Source organism: Apostichopus japonicus, chromosome 21 (genome assembly GCF_037975245.1).
Source record: "Apostichopus japonicus isolate 1M-3 chromosome 21, ASM3797524v1, whole genome shotgun sequence".
NCBI classification, from domain to species: Eukaryota; Metazoa; Echinodermata; class Holothuroidea; order Aspidochirotida; family Stichopodidae; genus Apostichopus; species Apostichopus japonicus.
Window position 1 is genome coordinate 14,551,390 of NC_092581.1, and position 17,489 is coordinate 14,568,878.

The 17,489-nt window shown below is 39.2% G+C and overlaps 1 protein-coding gene across 1 annotated transcript; it reads right to left on the reverse strand.

Annotated features, from left to right (window-relative positions):
- Positions 1-4,170: 4,170 nt before the first annotated feature.
- Positions 4,171-16,213, reverse strand: LOC139962889 (dehydrogenase/reductase SDR family member 4-like). The gene is made up of 10 exons (XM_071963276.1): positions 16,072-16,213; positions 14,418-14,497; positions 11,444-11,621; positions 10,315-10,392; positions 7,981-8,004; positions 7,667-7,737; positions 7,016-7,082; positions 5,917-6,051; positions 5,271-5,335; positions 4,171-5,005 (listed from the first exon to the last, which is right to left on the reverse strand). Exons 2-10 carry the CDS (start codon positions 14,471-14,473, stop codon positions 4,885-4,887), a joined length of 795 nt encoding a protein of 264 aa, XP_071819377.1. The 5' UTR covers positions 14,474-14,497; positions 16,072-16,213; the 3' UTR covers positions 4,171-4,884.
- Positions 16,214-17,489: the final 1,276 nt, after the last annotated feature.

Sequence of the window (17,489 nt, forward strand, 5' to 3'; positions counted from 1 at the left end):
TAATCTTCCTTCCCACAAAAGGCTGAAGATTTGATCAAGTCATTAATCCACATAAACTTCTTTTTTTGTTGTTGTAATGGAGACAGGCTTGCGAATACTTACACTAAAATATTGTTCCTAGTGATAGCAGTGGTTTCTACGAAGCTCTAGAGAGGACATGGTAAATTTGTTTTTTTTAATTACGTACGAACGTATTAATAATAAGTAGGTACGTAATAATTATTACGAACTTAACGTAATAATACTACGTACGTACATAACAATATCACGTATGTACGTACGTTATATTTATAACGTACGTACGTGATATGTATTGCGTACGTACGTGATAATTACTACGTACGTTCGTAATAATGATCACGTAGACGTACGTGATAATATTACGTATACGTACGTAGTATTATTACGTATACGTATTTACATTATTTTTTCCCCATGTCTTCTCTAGAGCTTCGTTGGTTACAGTGTAAACAATGTTAACATTTTACCTTGTAAATATGAAAAAGAAAGTAAAGTGTTTTAAATCTTAGTGGCCCTATGACGTCACATATTTACAAAAGAGTCAGCTCCCTGACACGTCTTTTAAACTATAGTACATCTCCCAAACAGGGCAAGATTTTCTTTGCCTGTATGGGGATGATGTTCTTTACAGAGTTCCCTGTCACCTAAGCTAAAGGATATGGATGGGTTTGTAACTTTTTATCCTCTAACCAAACCGTGTTATAATGAGATATGTGCTATTTAATGGTATTACGTGTTATTATGAGATGACTCGACGGATATGAATACATGTAACAGTCTCTCTCTTCCTATGACAGGTCTTATAGAGATTATTGTAGCTGGGGTTCACCAAACAGTGACCTTGTGAGTACAAAATAAATAAACCTTGCACTGTTTACATAAGATAGCTCTTTATTGTGTTGTATACCTAATGGTTATAACGATTGAACTTGGCCTGTGGTATAGTCAGATAGGCTGTATCTGTTCTCTTTGTTCATTACTCTGCATTGACAATAAAACTGTGCCTATACTTACTTGCTTTATCGTCTGTTAACCTATATACGTGTTATCTCCTTATTATCCATGCACAAAAACTAGTTCATAGTTTCCAGGCTTCTAGACTTTTCAAAAGTGACGTAGATAAGGTTACAGGGGTACAGTTCAATAGTGTGAGCTGGGAACCTCCACCGGGGCTTATGTTCATTTAAATTGCCCAAATTGACGCAAAGCCATATATGTGTCAAATTAAAAAGAAATTATACATACGGACAGTTAACTTGTCAGACTTTAGAAATACAAATGTTTGTGAAATTAGTGGACCATGACATAGTCATTCAATTAGTCATACAACCCCCCCCCCCCCAAAAAAAAAAAACATGAATGAAGTTTGTGTTCCGTTGGCTATACAATTTTGAACGACCTTGGACCCCCTAGATATCGGGGCCCTAGTTAACAGGCTAATGTGGTTAAGATCATGTGTAATACATGTTATCTTTCCAAGGGAATCGTGGCACTGCACTAGACATCTTCGGAAGTCTTCGTTAATTCATGTTACGTAGGAAGATGATTTCTGGTGGACAGGAGCCCTGACCTAATCCATCCGTGCCCATTATCCAAGTATGCTAAATAACACCATGAGTTATAGTCCTCTTGGCATCCTCTTGGGGGAGGGAGGCGGGGGGGGGGGAGAGGAGACTAAGTATCCCATTATGATAGACAAGATGCAGAGGGAGGAGTTGTTGTGAAATGAATCAGTTAAGTGAACTTGATGCATCACCACTATGATCACACAATCGCTATCCTAAAGTAAAGGGAGGCAGGGACTGACGGGGTATCATGTCGATGAAATAATGGTTTAGTTCTTCGTGCCCGGCTAGAATCTTTATAAGCTATAAGTTACAATACGCTAATTATCATAGGTATATGCATTCATGTTTCCCAAATGGATATGTTCCCCAATATTTTCCCAATGGCTATTAGCCGTAGGATTGTTAGCTCAGTGGTTAACGCCGTTGCCTTTCAATCATAAGTTCCCGAAATCGAGTCACTCCAAGATTAATGTATATCGTTTCTTCGCGAGTTCCTGCTTGCAGGAGGATCTAAAATACATACATACATACATATTCCCTCTCATATATGCTGTGAGTATGTACAGAGTAAGGTATAACCCCGTGTGTAGGCTTGACTCTAAATTTCTATCATGAAGGCCACATGGGAGTACGGCAAGTTGTGTTTCTCTGGCTTCTAAGTCTTTGTAAAACATGCCGTAAAGAAAAAGAATTCTCCCAAGCCTTCGCCGAAGTTAAATTTTCGTACTTATTCTTCAAATATACCGGGGAATTGGTCAACACCATTATGTTTGCCATAGCAAATAACAGACCAGACGGTTTTGACCAGACTGTGACGTGTCGATAAACAAATAAATATTTGAACTATTGAGACCTGTCAATAGCCTTCTTGACCATTAACTGTCAACTTTATTATCAATTCGGTCGTATTTTCGCCGAGATGGGGTGAGGGATCGAGTCATGGGAATCAAGTAAAAGATAAATATAGATTTTGGCAAAGTTAACGTTACTCGATTCCACCGCTCGGATTTACAAAGTAATGAATTGCGATGTATATACCTTTGTAGTATTAGAATCCTGTTGAACATGGGACAGAAATCGACAATCTGACCAATGCGTTGACCTTCATTCAATGGAATTTAAATGGTCACCTGACACTGGATTAGTACGAAGCTCTATTACGTACGTACATAGTAAATATTACGTACGTACGTAATAAAATGATTTTTTTCTCTTGTCCTCTCTAGAGCTTCGTAGATTAGAAATCAGTCCCAGATAAGAAGTAGTACAAAACGCAAACTTTATGCTTTGTTTGAGTCGATTACTGTGAGGACGGTTTGACCAAAGATCAGTCTTCGACAGTCAAACAATGTCCAAAAGAAAGATAAAAAACCTTGATGGTGGTGTGGCGTTCTGATTACTATGTTTGTTCTGTAACCAAACCGGTATAATTCTTTGAACCAATTTGGTGTTATCACAAAGCTATACATATTGTGACTAAATATAAAATAGTATATCTATAAATACACCCGACAGGACAAACAGAGAAACGAACGGTGAGTTAAAAGTTCCATGCGTGGATGTAGCTTCTAAAAGGTATCAATGCCGTTCTAAAAGAGCGAAACAAATAGTGTTCTAACAACAATCAATTTTCCGCAATCAGCTTAGCAATAAGCAAGAAAAGGAAATCATTTCCAATTAAACGATCCTAGCTACCCATAATACCGTAACCAAGGGCGTAGGAACCGGGGGGGGGGGGTGCTGGGGGAGAGCCAGTCAGAAAACCCCTTTTTCATTTCCAAATGAGAAAAAAATCTCATTTGGAGCACCAAATTGCATCTAAGGCCAAGTGAAAATGCAAAATTATTTACAAAATGGAGTGGGTGTTGAAGTGTGCTATATTGCACCAAATTGCATCTGAGGCCACCTGGAAATGCAAGGGGACACCCCGTCCCCTTAGACCCCTCCCTCATGCCGGCCATCAGTCTTCAGCCCCCCACTCAAAAGTACCTTCCTACGCCACTGACCGTAACACTGCAATGTTTGGGAGGGAGACGCAGCTCCGGGGTTGGGGGGGGGGTGGGGTGGGGGAGATGAGACGAGATAAAATGGAGGCCTAAAGTGGTTGCTGTCTCCAGTCGTTTGGTTACGCATTTTGCGAGGGTTGTATATGCATGATACGTTTTCAAGGTACATGTACTGGTAGAAGTAACAACTGTTGGAGACCATTTAACTCACTCTCACTCAAATATTCAAGTAAGAACATAAAGTACAACAATGTAATAGTTTAAATGAACTTAATACTTGATGAGACAATTAATGCATCCATGCGAGACCAAATAGGGTGCAATATTGGGGTGGCGTGGGTGGGTTGATGCAAGGTTCGTAGCTATACCCCTTAACAAAAATCGGACTTGGTTCCAAGTGGGCAACGCGTTCAAAAATAACAATCTGTAGTACACAAATGTGTATTGAAAGAATGCTAACGATAGCATCATTTTGCATCTAAGCCCGCTTACCCAAAGAAAATATTCTCCCTTAGGCCCTTCCTAACGACAGCCAATATAATATGAACCCCTCAAAATCTGTAGCGCTGGCAACGGGCCTGGGGGAGGGGGAGGGGGGGGGGCACAAACCTCGAGGGAGAGTGGGACATGTGATCTGGATTTGAGGAGACAAAACAGAAATATGCTTCAAAACCTTCCGAGAAAATGGATCATTTTTATTCTTTCTCCTTACCACAATTTTAATAACAAAATGATAAAGGCTATGTTTTCATTTGTTTATAAGAACTGGCCAATTAATCCCCCAGAATAAAAAAGTCTGGCATGCAGAATATGTACAGGAAGAATGAATATTCCTTAGTGTATAGGACATAAATATATAACATGTAATAGCCGTACAATCTAAACAATCGAAACTGCTGCAAGATTATTTGAAAAGTTCCCCAAATCGCACCATTTTAGATCTAAGGGCCCCTCCATATTACCACAATGTTTGAAAGAGTATAGGGCTGTCATCCCTCCGCGGGACGAATTAACATCTTAGCCCACCAACCCACCCCACCAGTACCAACAAAAAAGTTGGTTGTGCCCTCTGTCACAAATAGACGGTACGTTATGTTAAGATGCATATTAATTGTAATAATCAAACCTCGTGTTATTCTCCATACTGACTGGTTTCAATAACCATATTCGTACAAGTTAAAAGCAAAATTGATTGAAAGAACGTTTTAATTTGGCAGTAAAAAGGAAATGAAGTCATATTTCGGTGCCCACTGGCCGAGCCATGCATGTAGACGCCATCTTTGATAAACTTAACAGTAACGACTGGATCCCACACCTCCAGCACAAGTAATACTCTCGCCATTAATAAACGTCGAGTCCTCGGATAAAAGAAAGGCCACTAAACTACCAACCTCGGATGGTTTTCCAAGTCTGTAAACAAAAATATGTAACAAAATTGTGACCTGCTTGTGACCTGCAAATAATATCAGCGTTTCATGAAGAAATGGAAAGAAAAAGGAATATGTTTGATGAATTTTCATTACTTATTTAGGAAAATCACCCCAGTCTCTATATAGTATTAGGTTAGCTTTGATATACAAAGAGTATACATATTAACATCAAACCCGTTCAAGCTATACTCCGGGATGAATAACCGACCAAAGACTGATCCAATAATCGCAGTTAAGTAATTTACCTTGAAGCTTTTGGGTCTATACTCATCTTCTTTAGATGACCTTGGTACGCTGCGTCCGACACACCCTGTACGAGATAACAAATAAAGTTATAGGCACCCACCACCATGGTAAAATTGCCAAAATAAATATATTATTAAAGTCATGGGGCTCGTAACTTTTCTGTAATGGGTTATATAAGCGATTGATTACGCCTGATAGTGTACATCAAGTAATTTCTTTTAACACCGCCCTAAACTAGTTTAACTAAGGAATGACTTATTGTTAGTTCTGATTATAATCATGTCGGGATTCATTTTTCTACTGAAATAATAATCCCATTCATTTCAGAAGACTGCAAACTTGTACGTTAAAGCTGTACAGCTGCACAATCTGTGCATGGTACGTAGATGTTCGATTTCAATCGCACAGATTGCTGCTCAACCAGTACTGCATACTCTCCTAACCCCCCTCCCACTCACCCTTCACCCAATGCCCTCCAAACGTCTCCATATGTCTATACCCGCGTGTTCCAATTCTTAGGCGTTCACTTCACTATATAGGTTCAAACACATTTTAATTATTTATCTTGTTAACCGTATCTTGTTAACCGTACATGGGGAGAATTAGGTGATTCCATTAAAATGTTTGCATTTTTAAAAATCTTACTCCTTTTAGGAAATTGGTGTCAATCAACCCTGGCAACACGCAGTTGATTCTCACATTTTTGGCAAAGCTATCCCGAGATACGTGGTATACCATAGCCGCTTGGGTGAACTTAGATACTGCATAAAGTTGGAGGTTCTACAAAAAAACAAAAGAAAATGGGGAAGAAAGAAAAGCAACTCATATAAAAGCTCGTGGGAGGACATAAACGTATTAAAAGAAATAATTCAAACTAACATAATATACAACAAATATATAGCAATACAAAGCAATATATGATAATACATGTATGAAAGATGAAAATGGCTTACTACGCATGGAGTGGGGCGGGGGGATGGATTTACATAGATGGGGGAAACGGATTTATATTGGGGGAGAACGGATTGATCTAAAGGGGGGGGGGGTGGCCGATGGACTTAGGGAGGAGAACGGATTTACATAGGTAGGTGAGGGGGGGGGGGTGTGGCGGAACGGATTGTTATAAACCACTGGAGATGAAACGTTTATAAGTAATTTTAAGTGCGTGCATTTCGCATCAGGGTTCACTTATCGTACATTTGCATCTCAACCTAAATTCGGATGATTGCCTGCTCCTCTCACACAACCGTTTCCTATATATTTTATATATTGATATACTAACTAGCATATGGTGTTCGTAACGATTGTGGTTAAGTGGTTCACCGGAGGTAACACACCATCCCTATTCCACCTTCGAACCTTGCAATATAATTTATAATAACATTTAAAAAAATTAAAATAGAAGGAGTGTTAGCTCAATGGTTAACGCCGGTGCCTTTCAATCATAAGGTCCCGCGTTCGAGTCACTCCAAAATTAATGTATGTCGTCTAGTTACAGAGTTGTTGACAATTCATAATCATGGACGTTAAATATGAATCTAAGAGACTGACTTCGGTCAGCTTGCGGCTTTGATAAGCCAATGATGGCTTCTTCGCGAGTTCCTACTTGCATGAGGATCTAAAATATATACATACATACATAATATAATTCATTGATTGTACTCTTTGGAAGACATGCTTTCCAAGTGACGAAGCAAAACATCCAAAATACGATTACCTTTCCTCTGATTCATGTTATACTTACTTTGCCTAGGGTACCGATGCCATAATCGCATGCGATTGCAGTTGAATTGGTTACTATGCTGCCCCTACTTTGAGAATAAATTTAAAAAGAACAAATATCTCACTTCAACACAAATGCCAATTAATTTAATGTTACTACATCTTAAACAAAATAGTCCATAACAGACAAAACTGCATGCTTCTTTTGAAGATTAATAACATTTCTATGTTGTAAATTGCAAAGAATAATTATAAGGTACAATTTTAATTATATTCTTTATCTGACGTCACATCTGATGACGGTTGATCGGTATCTAATGACACCTGATAACTTAAGTTAATATATATGGTGTACTTGTTCATACCGTGTTCTTTTACCCTAATAATATTAACGACAAAAACCTCGTGACAAGCAAACCGTGTGGCACTCTACTTTTCAACCCGATGAATTGTGCTACACCTATTAAAAAAGGACGTTATAGCGGAATTTGGGAACGTATACCATTAGGACATTATTTGTAGACATAAAATTTGCAGTTTACACACAGTACAATTACCATTGATCGGTTCTGCGAAAAATGTCAGAAAACCATTCCGCAACATGACTGGAAAATTATGTGTTTGCATGATTAATTTATTAATTAATATATATATTAATTGTCTAACAACCTACCCGCGTTTTTCTAAAAAGGGTACCAACTCTTGTATAAAAAGGAAATTTTCCTTAACGTTGACATCAAAAGTCTATGGAGGAATGAACGACATTTAAAGTTGGTTAATCTTTGTAATATGCATATATATATATAGGTTATGTATGTTGTATAGTGTAGGAGAGAAAATATTTAACTCAACTCAATATGGAAACATATGACAAGCCCGCAAAATGTGTTCACTACGGTCACATCGATACATGTAACAAAGGCAATTTTTTTACTTGGTATGTAAAGGATATATACCTAGTCCTATTTTACCAATCGCGATTCTTACCTTGTCAAACAAATCCTCCGTCACCTAAGAAATTACGAAAGAGAAAGACAAAAAATGAAAAATGAAAAAAGAGAAAAGAAATCAAATTGATAATGAATGACTATAAAGAAATAAAAGATCATTATATTTTATATTTAGGAGAGAAAAAAAGAGAAGAAAAAAGGGAAAAGGAGGGGAAAAAAAGAAAAGGAGGAGAGGAAGGAAGGGAAAAGAAAAAGAAAAAAAGAGGGAAAAAGGAGAAAGGAGGGAGTAGAAGATAGCCAAGACCTCGGGAAGAGAAAGAGGAACAGTCATAGTTAAAGCGCTGATCCCTATTATATACACAGGTAGCCAGTGACAGATCAAGGATTACGGAAGGGGTGTGCGCCTCACCCTACCCCTTACATCGACAACTCCATTTTTGACGTTTCCATTTTTCCTCTCTCACTAATGTATCTATATAAATACTATATATGGTCTATCATAACGCGTGTGTGTGTATGGACGCCTTAAACAATTGTAGAATTGTGCTATATGGAACCAACTGTGGCTGGTCTTGAACTCGACCGAGTCGTCGGGGAACATTTCGGGAAGGGGGCGACCGCCCCCCCCCCCCCCGAGCAAATTTTCTTTATGACATCGCTAGTAATTTCAAAATAGACAATGCTTAGATGCAACTTACAAGGCCTGGGAAGTGTCATTTCCAGCAATCTGGGAGCATTTTCGGCCAAAATTTTTCTTGTAGGCTTCGCGCCAACGCATGGTGGCGCTTCGCTTAGATAGTTTGCCTACAGGCAATTACTCGCTACACGCCTGTTCGAATTTGTAAAGCAAAGAGCAGATATAACATCATATCAGTGAGCATTGAAATGCATTTTCCACGATGAACAGCCTCAAAAACTGTCTATGTGTGTAGTCAAAGGCGTAGGAGCCCAATTGGATTTGGGGGCTGTAATGACTTGCCCGAAAAAAAAAGCCAAAATTTTTCGCGCGTTCAACATATCGATGCCAATATCATATAAGCAAACATCGGTCATTATATTGCATGGCATCGTGTACCGCACGGTCCGTCAAAGTTGCACAGTATACCGCCAAATGCTAATGTAAACAACGAAATATCTTATGTAGATGGAGAAAAAGCATACAGATCCATTTATGTCAAAACTCTCTTTTACAGTAGTAATGTCGGCCAAGCTTACAACTTTATTTTAATTACCACGGAGATCATTTTTAAGCTATTCATTGCTATTTATTTTTCTTTCAGTAGGTGTCCGAAAAAAATTGGAAAAAATTGGGTTGCGGGGGGGGGGGGGGGGGGCTGCAGCCCCCGCCTCCTACGGGACCTACGCCTATGTGTGTAGTGTTCGGTTTCGATATACCTCATATCGGAAATATCTGCTATTTTTCTGTTCCTTCAACGAAGTTTTACAATAGCCATTATAAGAGGTTTTAATATTTCTACACCAATAAATTAACTGTGTCTGAATTTTCCAAAATTTCCTCACCAACATTATTCATCATACTTTCCTCTACTCGTGCAATTTTGACCTGTCTGTTAGGGGTTCAAGGAGGTTTTTCTATATTGGTTATCCATAGATTGAATTTTGTGCAACATTATGGGTATGTTTTGAAGTGATTTTATTCACGAGAAATGTGAATTTTCAAATTCTCAACAAATAATGGGCTTAAAACCTTGAAAAGTGGGGCTTTCGGATATTGTGGGCCGTGACGTAGAATCACCTACAAAAGCAATCATCCATAGGACATGCAATGAGGTCGAACATGATCTGTGACTGGTGACAATCTTCAAAAAGGTTATGGATGGAAAAAAAACTTTTGGGAAATACTTTGTTCTCAGGCAAAAGTGTACATCTGGTTGGTCATTTTCAAGCCCGAGAAGTGCCATTTCCGGTGATCTGGGGGGTATCAAAACCAAAAATTTTCTTGTACGCTCCGCGCCAACCGATGGTGGTGCTCCGCTTAGATAGTAATTCGCTCCCCCCGGGTTGGAAAATCCTGGATACGCGCCTGTTAATATATCATTATATATACATGTTGTGACTTTCACTAAAACCTGTATAATACTATCGTTATCAGTACAAATATATGGTTGAATATTGTACATGCTGCGAAGAAATTCTCACAAATGTTAAAATACTGTTAAGTGGGCAAAGTTTGCACTTGAAGCTTTTGCTGCCAGTCTTATTTCAACAGTACTGTTGTAATGTAAAACTGCATCATTGTCGTCGTCATCGTCGTCGTCATCGTCATCATCATCATCGTCATCGTCATCATCATAATTACATATCACACAAGAAGGATTTAGAAAGAAAAAACTGGTCTCGTTCTCAGTACCGTGAGGATGTTTCCATGGTGTGGGCTCACGCCAGCGCTCATAAATACAGCATCAATTCCACCATATTTACGAACTGTCTGTAAAACAAGAGGAAAAATTTATATAGGTATTTATCCTAAAAATTATTATTATTTTTTTGGTTTTTCGCTTTGCCATTCAGTTAAACCTTCTTGAGTCTAATAGAAAACAACTTGATTGGCTAAGATCTTTTCTTGGGTTCCAGATCTTCCAGCCCCCCCCCCCCTCCAAACATTCCCACCCCGTGTGCGGACGAGCCTATTGAAATTATTTATGTTCATGTCTAATGATCTCCATTGGTAATGCCTTGCATTACTGATTCGTTAAAATGACCAAATATCTTTAAATGCAACCCCACCCTCCCTCCGCCGACCCCCCCCCCCCCACACACACACATTCGGACCGAACCATGTTTGTTACATTTTTGCAAAGTAATTATGCTTAATAGACTCTAAAAGACCCATATATAGTCGTAAAACTAACACGTCAGATGGTTTATTCCAACCCTCTCACCCTTCCACCCGTACCGGTAGAAACCCTCCCAATCATCCAGCCATCTATATCAGTGTTTCCCTAACTTTATTCCCCAAGAACCCCCTGTGAATGTCAGAGTTGTCCGTGAACCCCCGACTTTTCGAGACACGATTTGAGTCATTTTTTATACTATAATACGCATAACAGTGCTTCGTAAAAGATCAAGTTCATAGTGTAATATTGTAATGAAGAAAAACAAGAGATGAACAAATATTTATTTAAAAACTTCAAGATCAGATCAGGCCTTTATCTTCACGACGTACTGTCATGCGTATACCAAAGTCATGCGGCCTGTGTCTGTTTCATAGTTCAGTTATTTATCACTATTACGGTACTAATATATATGGCAACCTATGCGTATGGAACGCGAAAAGAGTTTGTCGATAGGTACGACTTTTGTACATTACTAAATTATATGATATATCAGATTTTAGTTCAACAAAACGTATACTCTAGTTTTGACTTTCAGAAACGTCTCACGAACCCCCCAGGGCTGGACTCACGCACCCCCCTGGGGGTTTCATGAACCCCAGTTAGGGAACCCCTGATCTATGATCGTTTGCTTGTATAACTTACAAAATCTAAAAGTTTCCGTCTGTCTTCTCTCTCCCCCTGGTGACAAGTCATTCCGTGAACGTCGATACCTTCATTTCGTAACTCAGTCACGGCCTGTTTAACGTTTGTCTCTTGTCTGCTACTGATGACAAGTTTCCCTCCTTCCAGTCCAACCCGCCTTGCGGCTTCCAACCCAATACTGGATATAGAAAACCTCGTAATTATTCATAATTATTCATTATAATTATTCATAAAAATGCATAATTATTCATGACCTGATTTATATAATCAACTGCGCGTGATCCTGTCTGAGACCTTCAAGTATCGTTTATCAGATATTTTGATTTGGTGAGGCTTAACTTGACTTTTTACTTCCATATTCCATTTCTTGCCAGGCTCGCGCAAACGTCTATTGAAGTGTTTTCTTTTTTTTTAAAGTAACAACGGAGAACTGACTGAGAAATTATAATCAATGGAAAAGATTTAATAAATCTAAGGCTAGAACGGGATTTGAACCCGTGACCTCTCTCTCTCTGTGGATGTACAACTGGCCAGGTGAAATGAACGATTACCGAATACTACTGGGGCGTGAGCTCTGGTTACACGGTATATACAAAGTACTTTGGTTTCTGACTGGCGCTCCGAAACTGAAATGGCTATATTGGGATGGCCAAAAAATCAAGGGCTAGGTAGCTGAGTTATATAAGAGTCCTGGGTATATGTAATTCACAGGTGACTAGTTATATGTGTAAATTGGTAAATTAATGTGCAAAAAAATGACTTTAAATCGATCCAGTGTTCAAAGTATAGGCTAGGATAGGGTCCCTCTGATATGAAAGTCAGAGTTGGGGACTCGAGTCAGGGACTCGGACTCGAGTCCGACTCGAGTCGCAAATTTTAGGACTTGAGACTCGACTCGAGACTCGGCTGTCAGAGACTTGGGACTTGACTTGAGACTTGCCCAAAAAGTTAGCAAAGACTTGGGACTTGACTTGAGACTTGCCTTCAAAAGACTCGGTTTTTCTACTAGAGACTTGTTTGTATTTCACAATTTTCTAATCATTAAATAACTTCATAAGTTGATATCGATAATAAATAATTATGGTTTCGTGTACGCAGGGCCGTCTTAAGTGATCACCGGGCCCTGGGCCCGGCAATGGAGCGGGACCCATCAATCAAGTGAGTTCGAAAAAAGTTGCGTGAAAAATTGACATCCTTGACAATCGCTCAAGCATAGACATGCCTGCATTTACCACCCCTCCCTATGTCGCGCATAAAGCATAAAACTTTAGCTGAATAGCATACGTGATATATCTAAAAAATGAAATACATTATAGAAGAGAAATCTTCCAGTTGCCCTCCATCCCTTCCCTAACAATACTGGACTTACCATTTGTCACACCCTTGTGTTGAGTCTTTCAACTGAGAGGGAGGTGTAGGCGGTTTTACACTATCTAACGCAACGTAGTCGCCAAGAACGTGAAGTATTTTTAAGGGAGGGCCCGAGGAACATGAACTTATAGCATGCTCCTCATGGTGAAACATATTTGCACCTATTAGGTGAATTGAGTGTACTGTTAATAGTAGGAGAGACTAGCGTAGGTTCTTATGACCAACTAGACCGGTTTCTGCTTTCAAACTTCATAGGAGGAGCTTCATCAGTAGTAGCCTTTGAATATTTTATATTCGGCCTGGGCGTCTCATTCTCAAAATGCATCTATTTTCTGTGCACAAGTTTTTATGGACTCATGGTGCAGCTATAAGAGCATCTAAAAGAGCTTCGTGTGAACCTTGAGAGTCAGCTGATTCTTCGTTAGTACGAAACCTTGAGTTAACAAGTTAATCTTTGAGATTTTGGGCCCTATTGTAGGCTAGAATCGGTTCTTTTGGAAACAGTTTGGATAATTGTTGCGTGTTGCGAGATTAAGTGCCAATGTTTCTAAAGTGTTTTTTTTTTCAAATGCGTGGTTTTGATATGGGGTGTAAAGGTGAGCTTGAACACAAGTGGTGGTTACTTTTGTTTAGGTTTGTTAGTGAGGTATTGCCCACGGTTTTCAAATTTTATGCCTTTCGTGGCTGAGGCAATTTCCTCTTTCTTATAGTTACGGAGTAACAGTTTCTCTGTGTAAGCCTTCGGGGCATTGTATATTCCAGGGTTGCCAACTCAGATTTGAATATTTAATGTCAAACTCTCAAGTGTTTCACCAACTCTCGTCACAAGTTGTCAAGTATCGAATTCAATCAGGCATAATGGCCTATTCAATAAGTTTTCCTCCCAGATTAAGACACGGGGTTACTGTGATTGCGGGGCCCCTGACAACGCGGGGCCCTGGGCCAGGGCCCAGTGGGCCCATGCGTTAAGACGGCCCTGCGTGTACGCTCGAATTACGAGCGCCCAACGACGACTACATGCGTTACCATAACTACCATTGGCTTGGTTGAATATTCCATCCAGGGCTGCTGTTTGGCTGAAAGTTGGCCTTTTTCAATAAAACAGTGGCTAGCAAATTTTGAGGTAATTTGTTCCGTGGCGTGTGCCCCGGTTTTGCTATTCGGCTGTTTAATTTATACCACATAATTCCTGGAACACTGTTACATTATTCGTAGCCTGCATCATTGTATTCAAACTTCAAAGACTTGAGACTTGACTTGGGACTTGCTCATAGGGACTTGAGACTTGACTCGAGACTCGACCTCCAAAGACTTGAGACTTGACTTGAGACTCGCTCAAAATTTTCAAGGTGACTTGAGACTTGACTTGAGACTTGCTGGTAAAGACTTGAGACTTGACTTGAGACTTGCAGCTAGGGACTTGTTGACAACTCTGATGAAAGTGTTCCAACGTCAATAGGCTTATGTGTTGATCTCGGACTACCTTATGATTCAAAAATCAACTCTCATAGTAAGGTTTAGCATCTTGATAAACTAATATCTTATATTCAACTTTGGCACCTAAATGGAAGGAACGCATGGAGATAAAAAAAAATCTACTTACCCTTGCGTTGCCCCAGTCATTAAAATCACCTTTCCTAGAAATCTCTCAATAGGCATCTTGACGTTGCTTCTTTACCTAGTCTGCAAATGAACATAGAAACACTTTTCACTACAAGAATATAGCCTATGTATATCAGTCGTTCTAAGATGTATACGATCTGAAAATAGTTTCAAACTGTTAGATGTTGTGTAACTCGTTCTATTAATACACCGACACTGTATTCCGGAGGGCCAAAGTTGCATTTTTGGTAAAGATAAATAAAAACAGCGTTCGCGCAGCGAATTACCAGGAAGAACCATTTATGCAAATCATCTCTGCATTCATGAGAATTTGTGTCTTTTTATACTTCGCGAATTCTGCAAAGTAGATGTCTGGTAGTAATTTAATAGATTCTTGTTAACTAGGTTAAAAAAAAGGGGAAAAATGTTTACAGTATTGTAACAAGAGAACCTGCAGTGCATGGTCACCATGCAGTTGCTCCTGGTAACTTGTTACAATCTCACATCAAAGTGTTTCCATGGAGACATATATAAGGTGGCATATAGGATGAACACTATACGGCGTTTATATTAAACAACCGGTTGAAATGAAGAAGAACATTATAATTTAAGAGTTAAAAGAAAACATTGAAACATCCCACCTCCCCCCTCCCCCCTCCCTCCCTCCTTCCCCAAAGACAAAGGAAAACCCAACAACAACAACAAAAAAATCACTAGACCTATCGAATTTAATGTCAGTTATTATACGTGGCCATTACGGAATAGTTGAGCTACTTTGTAACTTTCAGAACAAGTCCATACTTAAATAGAAATTCTGTCACATTTACTGAAAACTTACCGTTCTTAAGCCACCCTAGTATATAATCAATCTTGTTTCATTCTGTAACGACTAGGCTTGATGTTTACATCTACACTTGTGCGACCTTTAACCAAAAATCCCACTGTGAAATACTATTACAAAATATTTCCTATATATAATATAAACAACGCTTAATCGTTTAACTTTTATGAATGGTTTGTTCGTTTTCAAATGAAAACCTAGTTTAACTTGGATGTCTTATCTTATCGTTCCTGGTTCGAGTTTGATGGACTGGATATTATTTAATGTTTTCAGTTACCGTATAGCCTAACTCTCAATATTTATTTCAGTATGGTACTACTACTCTATATATGGCTTTGGCTGGAGTTATCCTGATATGACTATATTTATTTGAAAGAGGATCTCAACACGAATAACCCCCTTCTCTACGACTCTAATAGGCGTATATTGTAGATATGATAGCGAGATATGAATAAAAAGAGCTTATTATGCCATATATAGGCTACCAGGGGCGGATGAGTGACATATATGGGTTAACCGACTCGTTACTGGTGCGCCGCTGGGTCCGAGGAATCGGAGATTACCCCCAGGTTGAAATATCGAAGGCGCACACTTTCCCAATAGTCGAGGTGCCAAATGCCTGGTTGTTTTCGAGTCCCTAACGGCGCCATTTGAATCACTGAACATGTACGAATTTACGTTTTAAATAGCGGCGATTTTAAACAAGATTCTAATCTATAAACAGGACTCTGAAAGAATCCATTACTGCAAAGCAGGACTGTAAGACATTTAATTATAAGTAACCATTTTAAGAAAAATAAATTAAAACCCTTACATGAATGAAATATCCCCTTGACGCGTGAGTTGATATAGCACTTCGAGTAAATCTTGTTGCTGCGGGGAAGCTTTTCTTAGTCACAGTGAATACTGTTTCTGTCACGGCTTATCTGTTCTGAACTTGAAATGCTATGATAGCTTGTCTATTGATGCCAAATTTGTAACAGTACAAACAGGAAGTACAAATATAGCTCTCTGTATAGGCAGGGTTGACCCTGACGTTTCTGCGTTTGTAGCAATATCTGTCAGCTCTCACGTGTACTTTATTTATTAGCTCAAATGGAATGTATGCCCTAGATTGGTTAAAACGAACAGTGTGGCAACATGGTGTAGCCTATAGTGAAGGTTAATTAATTAGTGAATTTGGCCCCTATGTAGATAGTGTCCGGTTAGCCATTGTGTACCAAAGTAAAATGTGTTCGGATGTATAAAATAAACTGAATTGTCTTTTCTACGTCACAGTAAATTTGGTGTCAATTTTTGGTGAAAAAATCTCGACACGCTGCTTAATTAATTAACTTAATTAATTAACTAACTGAAGAGATAAGCTTCTGATGTAGATCATGCTAGGATCGCAACATCATAAGCAGCAGTAGCATGTATGTCGGTATACCGTGAGTTGATCACTATAGGTATGTACATGTTCCTCCGTACTTATTGAAGACAACGAGATATCTTTTGTCAGAAGTTTGAAGTCAGTTTCTTGCAGCTTAATTTGTGTCTGTTGAACCACAAATTCGTTTAAAAACAAGTCTTTTGTTAGATAAACAACAGAAATGTAGCCAATCATTAAACGTCGGTGTGTGTTCGAATGCTAATAACGTTGTCACTCGTATTACGGCTTGAGTGACCTGTCGGCGCATGCGTGGTGAGTTAATGTCCTCGTGGATGTTTCACCTTTTCACGGAAGAAGAAAAAGAATGTTTGTGAGCGCTATCATCACCCCCGATCGTGTTACTTGAATTCAGAGATATGGTACAGCGCTGAATAAAATATTTACTTTGGTTCAGAGATCTCACGATTGACCACGCACAGTAAGACCCATATGACTGTTGAACGCTGGCGAGCCCGTTGTATATAAGTTACATGTTAGAAAGCGTAATTTTGCATCCTGACTCAATTTCCAAACATATTTAATGTCACTTCTTTCATTACGTACTGTATGGGAAGGGATAGAATGGGATGCATTATGCATACCAGGTTGCCTTTCATAAAAGTCACCCAAGAAATAGCCTGGGCACGAAAACCAGACAACTTGATCCACTCCCAACCCTATAGTCCCCTTACTTCGAGATTTTAGCGGTTGCCAGATCATTAAAGGTTTTACGTCCAGTGAATCATCATGAGTCCCCTAGACAGGGTAAAAGATAATACACGTTGATCTTCAATGGCCAAAAGAGCCATAACTCCTTCACG

Bases quoted from the DNA above. Each gene is read 5' to 3' on its own strand.
- LOC139962889 (XM_071963276.1), bottom strand. From the start codon at position 14,473: ATGCCTATTGAGAGATTTCTAGGAAAGGTGATTTTAATGACTGGGGCA. The intron at 11,622-14,417 runs GTAAGTAGATTT...TTCTATATCCAG, and splicing joins ATGACTGGGGCAACGCAAGG to TATTGGGTTGGAAGCCGCAA. The intron at 8,005-10,314 runs GTACTGAGAACG...GTAATTTCTTAG, and splicing joins ACCATGGAAACATCCTCACG to GTGACGGAGGATTTGTTTGA.